Source organism: Notothenia rossii, assembly GCF_949606895.1.
Source record: "Notothenia rossii genome assembly, chromosome: 6".
Taxonomy (NCBI): Eukaryota; Metazoa; Chordata; class Actinopteri; order Perciformes; family Nototheniidae; genus Notothenia; species Notothenia rossii.
In genome coordinates this window covers 10,646,953-10,667,389 of record NC_136909.1, presented here as the reverse complement: position 1 = coordinate 10,667,389, position 20,437 = coordinate 10,646,953, and the positions used below count along the sequence as shown (strand labels likewise).

The 20,437-nt window shown below is 40.8% G+C and overlaps 1 protein-coding gene across 11 annotated transcripts in view; it reads left to right on the top strand.

Annotated features, from left to right (window-relative positions):
• Window positions 1-1,985: 1,985 nt before the first annotated feature.
• Window positions 1,986-20,437, top strand: part of aak1a (AP2 associated kinase 1a) — a 29,866-nt gene continuing 11,414 nt past the window's right edge. For 4 of the 11 annotated variants that reach the window (XM_079686372.1, XM_079686375.1, XM_079686371.1 and 1 more), the window contains exons 1-15: window positions 1,992-2,815; window positions 8,881-8,999; window positions 9,592-9,700; window positions 10,214-10,356; window positions 10,494-10,615; window positions 10,698-10,779; window positions 11,704-11,836; window positions 11,964-12,067; window positions 12,529-12,608; window positions 13,231-13,394; window positions 14,854-15,035; window positions 17,964-18,151; window positions 18,771-18,964; window positions 19,055-19,123; window positions 19,382-19,471. In XM_079686372.1, the coding sequence (XP_079542498.1) occupies window positions 2,656-2,815; window positions 8,881-8,999; window positions 9,592-9,700; window positions 10,214-10,356; window positions 10,494-10,615; window positions 10,698-10,779; window positions 11,704-11,836; window positions 11,964-12,067; window positions 12,529-12,608; window positions 13,231-13,394; window positions 14,854-15,035; window positions 17,964-18,151; window positions 18,771-18,964; window positions 19,055-19,123; window positions 19,382-19,471 (1,939 nt within the window). In that variant the 5' untranslated portion in view covers window positions 1,992-2,655. Of the gene's footprint in view, window positions 2,816-8,880; window positions 9,000-9,591; window positions 9,701-10,213; window positions 10,357-10,493; window positions 10,616-10,697; window positions 10,780-11,703; window positions 11,837-11,963; window positions 12,068-12,528; window positions 12,609-13,230; window positions 13,395-14,853; window positions 15,036-17,963; window positions 18,152-18,770; window positions 18,965-19,054; window positions 19,124-19,381; window positions 19,472-20,437 lie in introns of all 11 variants that reach the window. The other 7 variants (XM_079686376.1, XM_079686374.1, XM_079686370.1 and 4 more) reach the window with 5 other exon arrangements.

The window sequence follows — 20,437 nt, the reverse complement described above, 5'->3', positions numbered from 1 at the left end:
CTATTAAAAGATACTGGAAGACCAACAGTGTGTGTGTTTAAAAAAAAGCATGAAACTATAAAAACATGGACGTGCAGTGTGAGGAGGAATAGAACAGACCATATATGAATGTTGTGGCCCACATTTTCATATTAGAAACTAGGAGGTCTAGAGTGATGAAATATCAGTTCTGTTATCTCTATTTTACTAGAAATATTCAAGGGGGTTGACACACGGGCAGAGTTCTTGTTTCATGTGTCACTGTGTATTGAATCGTGTGTTTATTTTGTGATAAGACATCGAAACCAAATGGGATTCCTTTAACTGGAAAACAAGGTCGTAGCTCATTTCCAGTGGGGTTGCATTTAAAGTTGAACATTCCTCACTGTCTCTGCTGCAAGATTTCAAATAATGATATGAGTAGGTTTTAGTTCATATAGACAAGAAGGAAAGGATTTATTTAACCGTTTCCTACAATATATATTTATCAAAGGAAATAAATCGATAGAAAAGGCAAGGAAAGAAAATTAAAAGAAAGAGCTAGACTGAAGAATGCAAGGCAGCTCATATGCAATTTAAAATACAAATTGTGTTGATTAAACAACTTGAAACTGATTTGTTTTAATATGTCTGCAAATATCAGTACAACTAATGACAAGACTGTTGTCTGTTTATTTTGTTTTCAAGACTCTGGTCTCACACTAAAATACCCGAAAGGCATGGAGCCCTGTGAATTAGGTTTTCTGTGCCCCAGCAACTATGTCAGTGGTTGAGGTGTTCACCTTCTGCTTGCATCTAGTAGTGCAAGATAATTGTGTATTATAGTTTTTAAACAGCCTATGTTCTGTGTTTGCTCTGCTCCGTCACAGCTTTGGCTGCAGTGTAGGTGTGCTAATGGCCTCTTTATCAACAGGGATCATTACATAATTCCCTGCGAATGCATATTTGGCAGCAACATTTTTTTTAGCAGAGGAAAATGGAGACACAGATAGATAATGGGTGCTTGTTGTGTCTGCCAGCCTGAGAGCCAGCCCAGTTTAGTGATGGAGCACTTTCATACACCTTCATGACCTCGTACATCATTTTCAAGTACATTGGCCGCTGTTCCTTTTTACATATTCCCAGATGGTTTATGAAAATGTAATTTGCATATTTGCTCTTACATATGCATGTTTTGCTCCTTCGCCACTCCGCGGGGAAGCGCCTGTCTTATAAAAACACGAACAAAGAAATATGCTGCAATCCCTAGCCTTTTTAGTGTTCTTCGTTTTTGTGAGTGCAAACTTGTATTCATGCTCAACTTCAGCCGATTAAAACAATCTCACTTTCCTCTATTTAATTCCATTTCAGAATAATATATTTAATATGTTTGATTATGATTATTGATGCATTAATGTGTTTATCGAAGCTATGCAGCTAGTTTGAATTAATTTGTATACATCACATTGCATTTAGCTGACGCTTTTATCCAAAGCGACTTACAATAAGTACATTCGACCAGGAAGATACAACCTTGAAGAAAACAGAATCATATAAGTACATCAGGTTTCATAGAGTCAAACATTTCAAGTGCTACTCAACTGGCTTTAGATAAGCCAGTCCTTTATTAGTATATAAGTGCTTTGTTAGTAACTCTATCGCTCGAATTGGAGTCGAAAGAGATGAGTTATGAGTATACTGCAGGGTAACTTGAAAATGTTACTGTAGGTGTAACCAAAGTCCTTTTAAAGTGTTGTCTATATTTCACATTATTAATCCAAATCCAAAGTAACTAAAGGTATAAAATAAATGTAAAATTACACGAATTAGGCTACCTCTGAATTGTAGTGGAGTAGAAATACAAAGTGGCATAAAATGAAAATACTCAAGTAAAGTATCTCATAATTGTACATTACTTGAGTAAATATTTAGTTACTTTACACCTCTGCCAGAGGGACCAGCATGTATTAGCAGGGGACTAGCGTGGACTGACAGGAAGTTGTTGTTTCTCTGACCAATCACATGAAGAGAGGTCCAGCAGCGCAGTCCGCATTGGAGACTATCCCCATAGCATCCCCTCTGTTTGTAGCTACGTTAGCTCTGTCATTAAGTTAGTGGACCAGCCTCCACACAGCCTGCTGGACGCACAAAAGCAGTGGAGGTCTGTCTTTTTTTTTTATGCGACAAAGATTGAAAGGGCAGCAGATTAGCTAAGGTTTATTTCAGGTGGAATATATAATTGGAGATGTGTAATAAACTGCATTGGACACTTAGGACCTACCTGGCTTCCAGCCTATCAACTGACAGCTGTCACCGCACCTAGCTGCTGAGCTAGCTTTGTGCTAACAAGTGTTTTTTCCGGCTAAATTAGCCAGCCAGTGCTACTCTCGCTTCAGAGAGGAAAATAGCTGACTTCCGCATGGACGTTATATCGTATTATTTTCTCAACAGAATTTGACTCCGCCTGCTGTTCAAACCATGAGTTAGCTAAGGTGCGTCGGACCGCAGTGTTTGGAATATTTAAGGTCCAGCTAAGTAAGCTAGCATTTAGCCTCGAAGCTAGCTTTCATTCAATTTTTGAAAAACTGCTTACGCGTTAACACCAGCACAACAGCGCACCGGGACTGCTTCAATCCAAACTGTTGTTACGTTACTAGTATATTTTGGACTTGCTTTGAATAACTTCTGGAGGGGGAAATGAAGAAATTCTTTGACTCTCGTCGGGAGTTGGTGAGCTCCGGGCCTGGATCTGGAGCCGGTGGAGGAGGCGCTGGATCCGGCGGCGGAGACAGCTTCATCGGACGGGTCTTCACCATTGGACGGTATCAGGTGACCGTAGAGGAAATTATCGCTGAAGGTGAACTATGTGGCTTTCTGTTGTGTGGATTACACCCATGTCACACAAACACGCTTATCTAGATCCACAGTCTGCCCTGTACCACATTGTTTTGAGTCAATTAACATTATGTGTGGGCCTGTTTTTTGGGGGGTTATGGCCTGAATGGACTACAAACCAAATGTATATATCATACATTTACCATATGTTAATTATCAGAAAGGCAATGGTCATTCGTATTGGCACATTGCCATGACAGTTGTATTAATTGTGACCACCAAGGAAACTCTTTTAATGCTCTTTTATTGTCAGACTTTACTTTTGTGCTCTTAGTTTACTTTCTTATCCTTTCTTCTTTTGTTTAATTGCTCTATTGAAAAATGATGTAAATGTAGGAGTGGTTGGGAATATAATTGTCAGTTAATCAGATTGTATTCTGCTTGAAATACAGCACATTTTAGCTCTAGGCTGGGAGGAACCCTAATTGCACAACTGGATTTTCTACTGTTTTGTTAAGGACCAATGCCATGCTGACTCATCTGTCTGGATATTTACAGAGGGAGTAACAAATTACAAATGCAGATATTAGAAGTTTTGATGTTGGTTAAAAAGAGGGAAAGGTTATCGGGATGGGCAGACACATAAAACCTGACCTTGTGACAAACCTGGGCTTTCATAACATACCTGGGGCCTGCACTTATCTATCTTAAAACAATGTTTATTAGCTGTAGGTTAATCCCAGTCCTTGAGCTGAAGGCCGAGAAATGTTTTGCTGAAAACTGGTCTTAACCAGAACATGGTTAAACAAACGTATTGATATTGGGCGAACAAGTTTCCTATGGTCATTTGTCTGCAATGAGAGTCTGCCATGCCCTGTTAGCGAAGAGTGGCTGTTATTGAATAATAGATGAAAGAAGACTGATTAATTCATCAGTACTATAGATGGGCCCCATGTGTTTGGACACATCTTACCTTTATGAATGTGTTAGACATCCAACCGCAGTTATACCCCGCATTGACATGCCAGTGGAAACATATAGTGGAATTTGTGCAGAGTCAGTGCATCTGAATTTTCTAATCAGTTCCGAAAAAAGAAAAGTTGGAACTGCTAGAGACATTGAATTGAGAGAGGCACCACTCATCCTCATCAACCAGATTTAGCGTAGACTGTGAAAGATGCTAATTCCCTAAAATTATAGATCCTTTCACAAAATCCTAGTTGGAATGTTTTTTCTGCAGATCATATTTAATCTTGCTTTGGGAGTGGACCAACTGCTTGCAATGTGACTCCCTCCTAGTGTCACTAAGTCTATTTGTTCAGATGGTTTTGGTTTTAGTCTGGGCTATTAATTTCTGTGGGCTTTCTGCTTGATTTGGAAATTGTGTCTACTCCCTTTGTTTTTATTGTTAAACTCTGTTGCCTTTAGCTGAAATGAAGCTGTTTTACAATAAACAGACACAAGCAGTCAGAAGGACATACTGGTGGCTTTGGGCCTCGAGGTTTGTTTGGAATCTCATTATCGAAGTCCTTTTTTTAGATATTTGGGCTTCTGGCAGCTGTCTGTAATTTGTCCTCACAGAACTTTCCGAGAGACAGTTTTCTGTCTTCATCAACAAGGTGTGTTTTCTTCTGTCCATAGAGAGTTACTCACTCCTCATACCATTAGCCCTGTTCTGGAAATGTTGCATTGAATCAGTGTCCCCCCCAGTTACTGCTGGGTCATGTAACCCTGCTGCAAGCATGTTTGTTAACAACATAGTAGTTGTAAGGAAATGTGATGGTAGTTATATAACTTCCATTACACTGATGAGAACTTGTAACGGGACACTTTTACCAATCTCTGCGCTTTTCATAGCAGTGCCTGCAGGTTTACATTTGTGTGCATTTGCTTGAGCGTGGATACAGCTAGAGGGGTATAATCCTTAAAGTCAGTTACGTCACGAGGCAGTGGCTATTTGTAGTTCTACTTACAACTATTTGCTCGCACTGTCTGTCACATGCTGAGATTGAAGACCACTGCTAAAAATGTTGCTTAAGAAGGCCGCTAATCCTTTTAATTTCCTACCGGCATTTCAGATTAGGCTCTGAAGGTCATCTGTCTGAACTCTGACGTACCACACACAAACACATTCACAAGCGTGTTTCATGTGTTCATCATGACCAGTGTTTCCGCCATACCAGGGCTGAGAGGGCGTCCACCCCGAGAGCGGGGGGTGTGACGTTGTGTCACGTGACTTGAATTTTGAATTGAGCCGTCCCTTAAGTTATAGATACTATCTCTTTACGTATTAGTGATGGGAATTCCTTTTGCTCGGCACCAAGAAGAGCCGGCTATTTCGGCTCCTAAACGGCTCGCAGTTCACGCACGTGCTCCACTAGCACCCCCCGTCAAGGCTCTCCGGCAGGACACTTTCCGTCACAGGAACACGCTTTGCTGGCGGCGAAAATAATCCCACCAGACTCCTTTGCCCCTTGTCCTTTTTCCTTTTCGTAATTTCAAGCGATAAAAACTCGATATTCTCTCGAATTATTATTTTTTTTGGACGCCCTCGGCTCGAGTTCAGGGCGTTCCGAGCTGAATAAGGGCGTCAAATAGCAGCAAGACGCCCCCCCCTGGCGGAAACGCTGTTCATGACGTCTCTTTATTCTAATTCACGATAGGCTGTAATACCTCATTCACACCAACGGTGTTTCAGGGCAGGTTCGGAGCTGCAGCTTGAAAAGCACCAGGTTTTCCTGTTCACACCGCAGCGGAGCAGCCTCTTAGCTCCGGAATCCGGTTCGTTTCAAGCACCAAAAAATTGTCCGGCCAGAGCAAAAGCACCACATACGTCACGCTTACGTCGAGGCGGGGGCAGGGGCGGGATCAACTCCTGAACAACAACAAAAAGCCCGCGTTTTATCCAGTTTGTACACAACGATGGAGAAACTTAACAAGCAGCAGTGGTCCACTGAAGAGACCAGCTACCTGCTGGGACTCTGGTCTCCCGAAGAGGTACAGAGGAAGCTGGAGCACAGTCGGCCATTGTTGTTGTTGTCGGTGTCAGCTGTGAGTGGTTTCCGCGCGGTTTGGCTTTATGAAGCAGGCACGCAAACGGTTCCGTCACGACGCAAACGATGACGCAATGACGCAGCACCAGTCGGACTCTGGGCAGTGTGAAAAGAGCCTGAGCTAAACCGCAGAACCGGTTCTGAACCTGAAAAGCTCTAGCACGGAGCTTGAACCGGAGTTGCGTTGGTGTGAATGAGGTATCTGTTAGTTTGATAGTGTCCTAATACTGTGTCTTAATAACACTAACCGCTCAGCCAAGTGCTCAGACACTAACATGTCTGTTGGTGCAGCTCTGTGTTGCACATTTTTGCACTTCATTGTGAATTTTTCAGTATTGAGTTTATAGCTGATGACATAAGTGAAATTGTGAGGTGTGTTGTCATCAATGCTGAACCAGCTCCACCCTGTTCCAAACAAAATATAACACTGAACAAACATGATTTGAATTGTAGTGTGAGGATTGTTGCATTAAATGAATCATTTAGGCAAGCCTGTTAGAATGTTTTTAAGTGAGAATTTGTTGACTCTTATCATCTTTTTGTGCTCTGTGCATTTATTTAATGATACAGCTCATAGTCCCAAGGCAGTCCTTTTCAAATGTCATCCAGACCATTCACATGGAGCTGCGTTGGGTTTAGTATTGCAATCCGGATGAGTCAGCCCAGTGCATGGCATTAACACAAGCTGTGAACAGAAGAGCTGCACTAACACAACAACCTGCTACTTAAAAAGAAGAGATAACAAAATGCAAGCGGAAGCCAGTTCATATCTGCAATCCAGTGAAGACAATAGATTATCCCACATTTCACATTCCAGTTTGGTGCAGTCTGTAGAAAAACCTGAAATGTAAGCTTCATTGGTAAAAGCTTTCTCCTTGTGACTTGACCGGTATAGTTACTCATATCTGTTGACGTGTCCTTTATTAATTTGTGTGGTTGCTGGTTGCTGGAGGATACATACAGCTGTCATGTAGTTTCCCCCATGTGTCAGCATCACTGCGAGCAAAGGTGGGATGATTAATTCTCTCACTTCCTGTATCCTCTGTCAGTTGTGTCTTCTTCTTGCATTATTCTCTTCAGTGCTGCTGCTGACTCACACAGTCAGGGCCGGCCCTTGGCATAGGCAGTATAGGCGAATGCTAAGGGCGCTCAACCCATCGGGGGTGCCAACATTTTTTATTTCATAGCAACACAATTTCCCGATTTTGGATCAACAAAGTACATCTTATTATAGTATAGTATAGTTAGTATTCGTTTATTTGTCCCCGAGGGGAAAATGGGTTGCAGGCTTGCAGCACATCACAAAGGCATTTAAAAAAAGATAAGACAATACCTCACTGACAACAACATAGACACAGATTAAAACAAACAGACTGTATCTTATACTAACAGAACTATGCCTATATTGCGTACAGCGCCCATAAACTATGGCGCACCCCCCCCGCCCCCAAATCAAGTTGAACTGCCCCAGCCCCATTCCCAGTAAAAACCAGAGGTTTATGTGAAATAGTTCTTTTTAAAAATAATGGTTTTAGTGTGCAATTATAGGTTTTAATTTTGTATTTTTGTTAATTTAAAATAAATCAAACTACCAAATAACGTATACAGCTTCTGTGTGCTTTTATTAACATTGGAATTTACTGTGTAAGCGGCGGCGGGGGGGAGAGCTTTAGAGAGCTCTCCTGAAAGACTGAGCGGCTCTGATATCCTCAGTCAGTGAGGTAAAGGCACACCTTTATATGATCATTATAGTTGTACAAAAATAAGAGAATAAATGAAAAACAGCTCAAATCTGGCCTAGGGCAGCAAATTGGTCAGGGCCGGCCCACAGTGCTGTACACCTCGTACCAATCTCCGCCTGCCTGTCTACCATTCATTTATTTCTCACCGTTTTTTTTTCCCCGTTAATCACTCCCTACCAACCTTGGCACTATAATAACATGAAATCCATGTCTTAGTTAGGGTTGCAAGATTCCGGGAATATTCAAAGATGGAAACTTTACATTGGAATTTATGGGAATAAACTGGGAATTTTCTAAATTGAAGGTTGGCTCGTCATAGGGAACTTAAATATAGTTTGGGGAAAGTATATTTTAGCATAATTTTGACTAAAACAAACAGATGCCATTCAAGTATCCTTGAATATCCATGCCATTCCTCAATCACATGCACATAGCAAACTGCTTACTGCATGGCTATTGAGACCACACCCCCTACAGGCACTGTGCTTTCCTCCATCACATGCACACATGATTTCTTGAAGTAATATTTAACTCAACATTCATGTTTTTGTTCTTCAATGAAACAAATGATTGTTCAATAAAAATAATTAAAACTTGTTCTGTTGTACTTACAAATAAATCTGTTGAAATGTCATCTTTTTTAATTGTATCATTTTGCATGGATGTTTGCTTATGACAAAACAAAATGTTTATATGTATGCTTGGATATGATACAATTCAATTACATGACCCTCAATTCCCAGTTAGTTCCCATTAATTCCCATGGAAAGTTTCCAATATGGAATATTTCCCAAATTCCCCAGCTTAATTTCCCATGGAAATTTACCGGAAATGTTCCACCCCTTTGCAACCCTAGTCTTAGTTAAGGATAATCCTATTCCTTAATTCCATCAATCGGCCCCATTAGCTACCAGGATCAAAATATGTCAGGGTTTGACAGAGTACTGCTGGGGGACGTTTTGAGACGCTCTCAAAAAAGAAACATGTAGCCGTTAGAATCAGTATTTGACACACAATAGTTTTTTTATATTACTTATACTTTTGGAGAACTACTGAATATCTGCAACAGACAGGGACCGTAGTGATAATTTAAAACAACCAGTTTCACTTAAAGAACTGTCTCCATGTATTTACTTGCTCCTCCTATAGCTACAAATAAAAATAACACAGTGCAATAGGACATCTTTAACAAGTTATTCTCGACTACAGTGTATTTAGGTGGTGTTTTTCTTCAGAAAATATACATTTCTTTGTTCTAATGTCTCCTTCTCCATCTCTCCATTCATTTGCAGGAGGTTTTGCCATAGTTTTTCTGGTGCGGACTCATCAAGGCGTACGTTGTGCACTCAAACGGATGTATGTTAACAATGACAATGATCTGCAAGTCTGTCAACTTGAGATTCAGATCATGGTGAGTAACACGCACCAGTATATTTGTATTTTCTGACACTACTTGTAGATGGTCATGTAGGAGCAGATTGTGTTATTGTGTGTTTATGTGAACCTGTTATAGATTAAAAGTAGTGTAACACAAACAGTTGAAAGAGTTTTCATTGAAATACTTTCTGAAATCTGTGGTCTGAATGTGACCAAGCCCTAAATGCTTTAAGACCTATGCACCTTAAGTAGAAACACTTTATCTGAGACAACTCTTTGACCCAGGAATAGTGATAGTAACAGAAGCGAGCTCAAGGGTTGTATTGTAATGCAATAAGCTCCCTTGGAAGTTAATCTACTCACTGCAGACCGTACTGTAAGTGACACTAACTCAGTTCCTCAGCTCCTGCAGCCACACCCTGGGTGGCATGACTATCGCTGGATGGTTATCATCATAACGTCCGGACCTTTGGCATAGAATCAGCAACTCTGTTAAAAATAGACTAAATATCTATAAACATGGGTGTTTTCTTTGTTATTTACTTACCCAAATGTTTCAAAGCCGGTAGAATGTATGATTATGTTGTATCCAAATGGTCTGTCACTGTTGCTTTCTCTGTACACAGAGGGACCTAGTGGGCAACAAAAACATAGTTGGTTTCCTGGACTCCAGCATTACAGCAGTTGGAGCTGGCGATGTTTGGGAAGTCCTAATCTTAATGGACTTCTGTCGAGGTAAATACACCCCCCCCCCCCCCATGTCTTTCTGTCTCTATTGAACTCAAAGCTCCATTACCCTCAGCTTCATACAGATTACTGTTCAGTTCGATGCAAATATTTAGACAACAGCTGTCTATAGTCAATATAAAGTCTGTTTAATTCAATACGCTGCTGAGTGGTGTTATTTATAGAATGTATAAATATTTACATCACCGTCTAGTTTCTGAATCGAATATATCTTGTGCTCGTAACATAACATCTATTCCATTCAAACAAACTTTCCATAAAACCCACCATGTTAATGCAGTGTTGAATTTACAGTAATTAAACAATTCTTGCATCTTCTTTACAATATTTTTCAGTTTTAAAGTGTCTCAAGAATTGATTGAAAAAGAACGGTGTAAGCTGTATCTCTCACTGATTGAAATAGTAAAAAAAAAAACTGGTAAAATGTAGTAAGTCAAATTTATAAAATGACACATTAAAGTTATTCATTATACCTTAGTTGACTGTATCTGTTCTATGCAGGCGGGCAGGTGGTTAACCTAATGAACCAGCGGCTGCAGACGGGCTTCACTGAGGCCGAGGTGCTTCAGATCTTTTGTGACACGTGCGAGGCGCTCGCTCGTCTCCACCAGTGCAATACTCCAATCGTCCATCGAGATCTTAAGGCAAGTCTAATTCACTTTATAGAATGCTTCTGACGGCATAAGGATAGTTAATTGGTCATTATTTGGAAGAACTGTTATGTGAGGTCTTTTCATGCACTATAAGTTCTGACAGGTCTCTTTTTGTCTTATTCATGCAGGTGGAAAATATCCTTCTGCACGACCGGGGACATTATGTGCTCTGTGATTTTGGAAGTGCCACCAACCGCTTCCAAAACCCTCAGACAGAGGGGGTGCCAGTGGTGGAGGAGGAAATCAAAAAGTGGGTTATTTGGGCTCTTTACTCTTATGATCCTTTCTCTGCTTAAAAAAAATACAAAGCTCATTAGTGTTCTTTAAACCAGGTACACTACTCTGTCATACCGCGCTCCAGAGATGGTCAACCTCTACGCTGGAATGATTATCACTACAAAGGCTGACATTTGGGTGAGAAAGCTGTGTTTATTATCACTCTGCCACATAGCTTAATTCACCATGACAGTGACATCAGTGTTTCCCACAGAATTTGATTCTATTAGTGGGGGCACCGCACCTCACCCCCCGGCAAGAAAAGCCAAAGGCCCCTTAACCTATTCGGGTGGCCCACGCATCCACCCCCCCCTCAAATAAGAAAATACATGCGAGTTCATGGCTACTGTAGACCAGGGGTTCCCAAAGTGGGGGTCGCGACCCCGAGTGGGGGTCGCGAGATGATTACAAAATAAAAATGGAAAATAAAAAATAAAAAAGTTATAAAAAAAAAATTGATGATTTTTTTTAATAATTTTTTTTTTTAAATTATTATTAATAATAACATTTGCATAGACATTTTCAGGGGCGGACTAGCCATCTTTATAATTTCCCCGCAACGAGGCTCCCCCTTTGATAATCCACTTAACCAATAAAAAACATCCACCTAACTCCACAAATATCCAAACACAATAGGCCTGGGGTGGGGCAGTAGTGATAGTAGTGAGACAATAATGACACTCCCGCGAGAGTGTGGGGTTTATTCTCCCAAAAATATAATTTACAATTTAGGCATTTAGCAGACGCCTTATTCCAAAGATTTACAATGACCAATTACAGGGACATTCTCCCTGGAGTAACTGAGGGCTAAGTGCCTTACTCAAGGGCACACTAGTAGTGGTGTTCCAGGCGGGATTTGAACTCGCTACCTTCCGGCCTTCCGATCATCATTAGAGTAGACCACCAACATTTAAAAAAAGAAAAGATTATTATTATTATTTTCCATTTGTGGCGGACGATATTTAATTGTTGCGGCCCGCCACAAATAAATCAATGTATGGGAAACACTGGACATGTAACCTTACATTTACATAAAGTGACTTGATTTTCTTGTCTATACAGGCCATGGGTTGTCTACTCTACAAGCTGTGCTACTTCACGGTTCCTTTCGGGGAGAGCCAGGTGGCTATCTGTGATGGAAGTTTCACTATTCCAGACAACTCCCGCTATTCCCAGGACATGCACTGTCTCATCAGTGAGTAACCTTGATCGTCACAATAAACACACGCCCTACTTTCAGCCTATGCATCCTGTATGTGAGCAGTAACTGTAGGTTTGGATGTTTTTTTTTAAACAAACTTGCTTTGTTATTGATTTCTCAGGATACATGCTGGAACCTGACCCAGATAAGAGACCAGACATCTACCAAATATCCTACTTCGCCTTTAAACTGGCTAGACGAGAGTGTCCAGTCCCAAATGTACATGTAAGTCACCATGGCAAGAGCAATGCCAGCATTTTTAGATGATGATATTCTGTAGGGTTAGTATTATATATTAACACAGCTATTATTTTAATAACCATATAGGACTTCTTATGTATCTCACATGAAGTGGTTTCAGTGTCCTTGCTGCTTTCTAAGAAAAGTTATCTAGGAAGTAATAATATTAAAGGGAAGGGATGCTTTGTAGCGTTTGCCAGTTGGCTGCCATCCATCCATCATACCCTTTTTTCTAAAGTATTTCAAAGTAACACAGCAACATGTCAGCCAAATTCTGAATTCACCTTTTTAAATGGTATTAAACTTGGCAGTAATGGTGCGGACGTTTCAAATCAATACTGGATTGTATCTTTAACACTCAAAATCTTTCCTAATACCCCAAGCAATTTAAGAAATGCGATTACCTTCGATTTAATGCAACAATTCAAATCCTCTTACTCTTGTAGAATTCCCCGATTCCCGCAAAACTTCCCGAGCCCATCAGAGCCAGTGACGCAGTGGCCAAAAAGAGTCATATCAAAGCCAGGTAAGATAAGACACACACACAATACAAGGTTTGGGAAGTATTTAAAGGTCACCTATTCTGCAAAATCCAAATGTTCATGTCTCTTCTACATCAACATGTGTCCCCTCTGTGTGAAGAGACTCTGAAAGTTTAAGGAACAAAGATTCTCTCTCTTTTAGTCCTGATCCATTTATATAAAAACCTGTCTGAAAATGAGCTGATCAGATTTTGGCCACTTTATGATGTCATAACAATTTTTTGGCTTGTGTAAACATTAGCCAATCACCAACCAAGGTAACCCCCCCCCACCCCCCACCTTATCACCTGAATCTCCTCCTAGAGCACCATTGTGTTCTTTTTAACCAAATATCTCTCAGAGGGGCGTGGGGAGGGGCTCCTTATTTTCATCTAAAGTAACAGACAGAGAATCAGCACTTTTGAAACAGGGCTGAAACAGAGGGGATTATGGGATGCTGCCATGATCTGTTTGGTATTTGGAGCCAAACACCTCAGTGACATGTTTTGTATATATCTGAGAACTATAATATATTGAGGAAAAACAGTATAATAGGGGACCTTTTTAAGTTTTATTTTTTGGGGAAAAAATGTTTACATTTCTCGTCACATTTCTCTTTCCCTTCAGGCTCTCAGACCCCACTCCTACCTTGGAAACCTCAATCGCACCTCGCCAACGACCCAAAGCTGGCCAGGCTCAACCTCAGCCAATATCATGCATCCTCCCCATCCAGCCAGCTCTCACCCCCCGCAAGAGACCCAATGTGGCCTCTGGAGCCCCCCAGGCCATAGGTAGGATCTGTGATACCTCTGTGTGTTATCACCATTCATACTACATAAAGGGGCCCTGTGTTAATGGAGACAGTTATCCTTGACTCAGTGACATCTTGTATTGAACTCGGCACAGTAAAATGCTCATTCCCATTATGGGCTTGTATTCCCAGTGGTTCAATTAGCTCGTTCTTGTAAGGCAGGGGTGTCAAACTCAATTTCATCAAGGGCCACATCAGCATTATGGTTGCACTCAAAGGGCCGGTTGTAACTTTAAGACTTTATAAATATTTAATATACATAAAATAATGTATTATATTACATGATTGCCTCTGCATTGGATTATTATCAGATAGGGTAATAACTTCATAATTAACTACGTCTGAAAGAAGAAGTCTTGGGCAAATAATTACAAGTCTCTTCAGTGAGCATGTCACAAAATGATTTAAAAGGAAAAGCAAAATTCTGAAAAAAATCAAAATCCCAAAGAAAAGTGACAGTTTGAAAAGAAAGTAACATTTTGAAAAAAAGAACAATTCTGAGAAAAAGGCTCATTTTGAAGAAAAAGTCAAATTCTGAGAAAAAGGGAAACATGTAGTTTATGGGCAATGTGCTTCTGTAAATCGCCATGTAACCATATAACAAACATATTATATTCTTTGCAAGCTCTTTTGGGGCCACAGAAAATGAAGTCACGGGCCAGATTTGGCCCCCGGGCCTTGAGTTTGACAGCCCTGTTTAATTAACTTTTTATGAGTCATTTGACATTTACACTTTTACATATCCATTACTGAGTGTCACACTCACAAAGACAGCATAGACTGTGGAGTAATTTCACATTAATTACTGCAGCACTGGGTACTCTTCTCAAAGGAAATAATGTGTGTAATTTATGTGTGAAATACTATGTCAAAGAGAAATCAAAACACTATTGAGCTAAATATTTTATGCTTAATACATTTGTTAAGTTTGTGAGTATTATTTTGTTTTGTTTTTAGAGGAAAGTGGATATTCGGCCAAAAATATTACCATTTATTAAAATAATTTCTAATTGGAGGGTCTTGTTTTTTTACATTTCAAGATTCGCCAAACACTTAAATCCCTTTTTTATTTTCACATCATTTCAAGTGTTGGTGTACTTGCCAAATGGATGAAAACAAGAACACGATTCTTCAGGGCCCAGATAAAAGGGTTCCATCTTCAAAATAAAATCTTAGTAGATAGTTCAATCAATCAATGTTTATGTATATAGCCCAATATCACAAATGTTACAGTTTGTACAGAAGATGAATATGACACCCTCTGTCCTCGGACCCTCACATTGTACAAAAAAAAACTTCCAAAGAAACCTCGAAGAGAGCAACAGAGGAGGGTCCCTCTCTCAGGACGGACAGACGTGCAAAAGATGCCATGTGTAAATTGAAAAGATAATACATTTACTTCTACGTTATTCTCATTCTCCTTGTCTTATCCCTTCCAGGTGTTGGTATCAATGTCCCTCCTCCAGCTGCAGCCGCTGTCCAAGCAGCTCAACAGACTCCTGCTGCCCCTCAGACCCCTCCGACCGCCAACATGCAGCCGCAGGCGACCCCTCAGCACCAGCAGCTCCTCATGAAGCAACAGCAAGCCGCTGCCTTCCTGAGTCCACAGAGCAACCAGCAGGTAGGCGTCCGGGCAGAGCAGTAGTGTAAATACGCTTTGGCCACATTGAGTGTGCTCAAACATCTCACAGGGAAACGGATGGACGGTGTGTTGCGATGCTTTCTACATGTGGTGAAACTTTCTCGAGCAAATTAGGCTTATTTCCAAACTAGAAAAACAGCATCCGTGCCATTCCGAGGATTTTAAGCAAATAGCTCCAGGTAAAATGTTTGTAACTAATGTAGGGAGAGATGTTCCTTTATTCAGGCAATGCTGCTTCCTGTAGCACAGGGGTGTCAAACTCAATTTCATCGAGGGCCACATCAGCATTATGGTTGCACTCAAAGGGCCGGTTGTAACTTTAAGACTTTATAAATATACATATATAAATATTTAATATATATAAAATAATGTATTATATTACATGATTGCCTCTGCATTGGATTATTATCAGATAGGGTAATAACTTCATAATTAATTACGTCTGAAAGAAGAAGTCTAGGGCAAATAATTACAAGTCTCTTCATTTAGAATGTCACAAAATGACTTAAAAAGAAAAGCAAAATTCTGATTTTGAAAAAAAGGCACATTTTGAAGAAAAAGTCAAATTCTGAGAAAAAGGGCATATCTGAGATGCATTGTGGGACATGTAGTTTATGGGCAACGTGCTTCTGTAAATCTCCATGTAACCGTATAACAAACATATTATATTCTTTGCAAGCTCTTGTGGGGCCACAGAAAATGAAGTCACGGGCCGGATTTGGCCCCCGGGCCTTGAGTTTGACACCCCTGCTGTAGCACATCCATGCTTGATTTTCAACTATGTCTCTGAAAAGGTGTAATTTTGCACAATATTTACAGGTAGAGCACATTCATTCTTCCTCTTCCTAGAGAGATATCTGTGGTTAAAAAAAGCCTGTGTGTAGACCTTGTTTAACTACTCCTGCTCTAATTCAAAAATATCACTATTCATGCAAAAGAAAAGCAATATGATACAACAACACACAGTTTCTTCTATTGAACTGAATTAATCTTAAACATACAAACACATGCAGAAGGCCCGCTCGCCCAGGGTATCTTTTTATCTCATGGTTCAGACTGTAATATCCAGCTACCATGATTTATTTGTAATTTAAGTGTCCAGGAATGGACCGTGACCCCTTCTAATTCTTACCTTCTGTTATTATTTGTTGGCCTTAGCTCGCTCTGTAAGCTATTTTGAAATGTATTCTTCAAAAAATGGTTGGTATATTAAAATCTAACATAATTACAATACTATTTATCCCTGGTTTGTTCGGATAGAATCTATGCTTTTAAGGCTCAAACACCTAAATGTTGGGAATGAATCTCTCCTCACCCTCCCTTCCCCATGTCTATCTCTCGCTGTCTGTCTCCCTCTTTCTCATTTCATTTCCATTGTACTGTCAAACAGGTCGAACATAAATACTATGCTTTAGGAGGCTGCACTTGCCAACTAACTATAAATCATGACAAACTGGGCCTTCCTCATGCTCGGCTGTGTGATGTTCCTATGTAGCATCACCTGGCGCAGAGCGTCCAGCAGCAGCAGCACGCAGCGTCTCAGGCGTTCACCCTGCTGCAGTCCAAAGCTCAGCCAGTTCCTCCTGTTATTGCCCTGCAACACCAGCAGCAGCAACATGTAGCTCCTGTCCATGAACCCACAGCTTCTCATCTGACCCCGATCCCAGAGTCTGCAGCGGCTGGTCCCTCAGCGGACCCAGAGGTTGGGGTAAAATCCTTCTCCTGATGCCGTCTGCTGCTCTTTTGTGCCGCGGAGATGATTACCAGCTCGTGTCTTTCACATCCTTACTCTTACTTTTAGGGATGTCCCGATCACCTTTTTTTGCTCCCGATCCGATTCCGATCATTTGATTTTGACAATTTGCCGATACCGATTTTTCCCGATCCGATCTTTATGCAATGCGTTAAGAGAAAAAAAAGAAAAAAAGCATTCAAGTTGTCCCTTAAGGTTATTTTTTTATTTAAATTGGATATTCTATCCAACATGGATATAGCTTCTTTTTTTCACAGCAGCATTGGATCAGATCAGTTGTGCAGCATTGGATCAAAACAAAATAAAGCTTTCAGTACTCGTTAGCTTACTGCTACAATTAGACACTGCACCCTGCCCACTCCGTTGCCAGATTTGAGAGAAATAAGCAACCAGGTCTATGAAAACAAGCCCCAGAGAAGCAACACATACATGATGTTTTATCATTTGAAACCAAAACTAAGGCCTCAGGATGACTTTAACACTTGAACATGGTCATTTTTGTTTTGTAACATTGAATAAACATTTTTTTAAAAGTATTTTCCAAAAAAAAAAAAAGATATCCCGATCCACGATTTTTTTCTACCGATTCCGATCTTTTGAAAATCGCGTGATCGGCTCCGATCCCCGATCACGTGATCGGATTGGGACATCTCTACTTACTTTCCCTCTTCTTGGGCACAGGGAAGGCCAGAATACTCTCATATGGAAAATATTGAATGTTTTTGTGGTGTGGCTCGAAAGGCTTTCATTATTGCTATGTTGGAAATACTTAATTGCTTCAGTTTCAAATCACGTGATAACCAAATCAGTATGTGCTCGTCTTGCTTCGCTCAACTATCTAAATGTGGTTATTTTGTATTACTTTGTCGTCCTTCTCAATGTGTGTTGCCTGTACTCTTTGATGAGATGTTTTTATACAGTCTATGTATGGAAACAGTTTCCCCTCTTTTTGTTGTGGTGGTGGTTTTCTTGGAATCTATAATCAATCTTCTTTTGCAGATTTGATTTCCCAGTGGACCTTGCTTGCCTGGTTGTGTATGTTTCAGGCTCTGATCTGTTTGTTCTGTTCTTGTGCGCTAAACAGAAATTCTCTCCGTTGGCATCAAGGATATTTCATCTCATATTCCCCCATCTGTTTCTTGTTTACTTTATAGACGGCCGGCCGGTTGATTCACAAAGTGGGCTCCCTGACACCCCCCTCGTCGCCAAAGATGGCCCCTAAGAGCGGCCACCGACGCATATTGAGCGATGTCACTCACAGCGCCGTGTTCGGGGTCCCAGTCAGCAAGTCCACCCAGCTCCTGCAGGCGGCCGCAGCTGAGGCCAGTCTCAACAAGTCCAAGTGAGCAGAAAGAAGTCCCTTCAGTGATCTGAGGATGAACTGTCCTTTCATTGCACTGACTGAGTGAGCTGAAAGGGGGAATAGACGGTCCATTCATTTGACATGACGAAGGATAAACAACCCTTTTACTTCCTACGGCCTCCAGCTTAGGAAGAATCACTCAATTGAGTCTTTAAATAGCTCTGCTCACTCTCTAGTAGGGCTGCTCGATACATCGTATTTTAATCGCGATTAGGATTATGGCTTGCAGCGATTACGAAAACAACGTAATCGAAATAAAACGATTTTTTTTTTTTATTATTACTTTTTTTTTTTTTTTTATAATAATTTTTTTTTTTGTTGGGGTTTTTCAGTTGAATTATACTTAAAGTTCAGGGTAATCAACTGTTAAAATCATACTGTTCACATTTTTTTTCTCCAATAAATGGATGTTTTCAAAGTCAATGAATAATCGCATCTAATAATCGCAATTACAATTATTGACCCAAATAATCGAGATTATGATTTTTGCCATAATCGAGCAGCCCTACTCTCTAGTATTTGCATACATCAGTAAGCCAGTGTCCACATCACATTTCCCTGTGCAACATGTTTACGTTTACTCCTCTGTGCACTGCAGATCAGCCAGCACGACTCCCTCCGGCTCCCCCTGCTCGTCCCAGCAGAGCGTCTATCATCCAGGTGATTCTGACGCCAAACCCACCCCAACTGCAGCCAACAATCAGCCCAGCTGGAACCCCTTTGGGGACGATAACTTCTCCAAGCTCACAGCAGAGGAGCTGCTCAACAAAGACTTTGCAAAGCTAGCCGAGAGTAAGTGCAACTCGTTCAGTGCGACTTCACACCGGTACATATTGGTGTGGTCTAAAGATAATCACTTGTTTGTTGTCTGCTTGTTCACAGCTGCTGCGCCAGGAGAGAAGGTCACGGGCTCCAATGAAAGTCTCATATCCGGGATCAATGCTTTTCCTGGTAAGTCTTTGCCTAATTCTTTCCTGGATGCCGTCTCACTCGGTCATCAAGCGGACATTAAGAGTGGAAGAGCCCTTCTTTCTTTATTGTGACTTCTTTGTGTTGCTGTCCTTGCGGATGTCTACATTTGTCATGAAAGTAAAAACATTAGCATATGGCTTCTTACCCCCTAGTCCCCACCTGCTTTCTCTTTTCTGTTGTTCATGCTTTCACGTTCCCTCATTTGTTCTTCATCTTTACTCACTGTGCAATGTAAAGCTGAACGACCGTCAGACATCATGAGTGCAGGTTCAGCGGTGTTGACAGTCCCGGACTCTTTTAATCCCCTCTCCCTCTCTGACACCGCAGGTAAATCTCCTACATCACACAAACAAGTCGTGGCTTTTTGATATTCTCAGACCTTAAATAAATATATTCTTAGAGCTCATGATTAATTTTTCTTATTTACTGAAGTAGTTTCCTGGATATCACACTTCCCGGAGGTTAGTTTATGAGTGCTAGTTGTGTGGTTTGGATTTGTACCCAGTCCTATCTTGTTGACATAGCATCCAGCCTCACAGTGGCTCCTTGTCAGCACCATGAATACAGGCCAAAGCCGAGGCTGCAGCTCAAACGCATCTCAATTGCAAATCTGTGCTTTGGCTGTTGCTTGGTAACGCAAAGGACAAATTCACCTTTGTTAATTGGATTGCTTTACTGCTGGTGGAAGCTGCTTAACAGTGCGACAAAGACTGAGAGAAAGTTAAGCATGCTGCCTTGTTAAAGTGATGATCTAAGCTTTTTACGTTGTCCTCTGTTTAGCCCTTTAGTCCTTTTGGAAGTGCATTCTTCTTCACTGTGCAACCTCCTTTTTGTATTTACTGTTTAAAGCCACAACTGAGAGGATGAAAATGTCGAGGCTATTACATAATGAGGGTGCGGTTAATCTTCTCCACCCAGACTAAGCTGGATGCACACAAACACAGTCTGACTCTTGCTAATGGAGCAGAGTGGGATTAATGAGCGGCGGTTTCCATAACTACTAGGGATGTAACGATACTTAAAACTCACGGTTCGATAATATCGCGATAACAAGTCCACGGTACGATATTTATCGCGATATTGAAGAATAAAGAAAAAATGTATTGACTTTTTTTTGTTTTTACTTGAAATAATGTTCTTTTTTTTAAATAATCAATCTAATTTGTACAGCATTTTAGTAGGATTGTAGTATTTTAAAGTGAAAAAAACTCTCTTGCTTGGTACTGATGTTGCTGGGACAGAGAGATATGCTTTGGCCATGGGAGACAGCAGTGGGTCAAACTGCATTGTCTC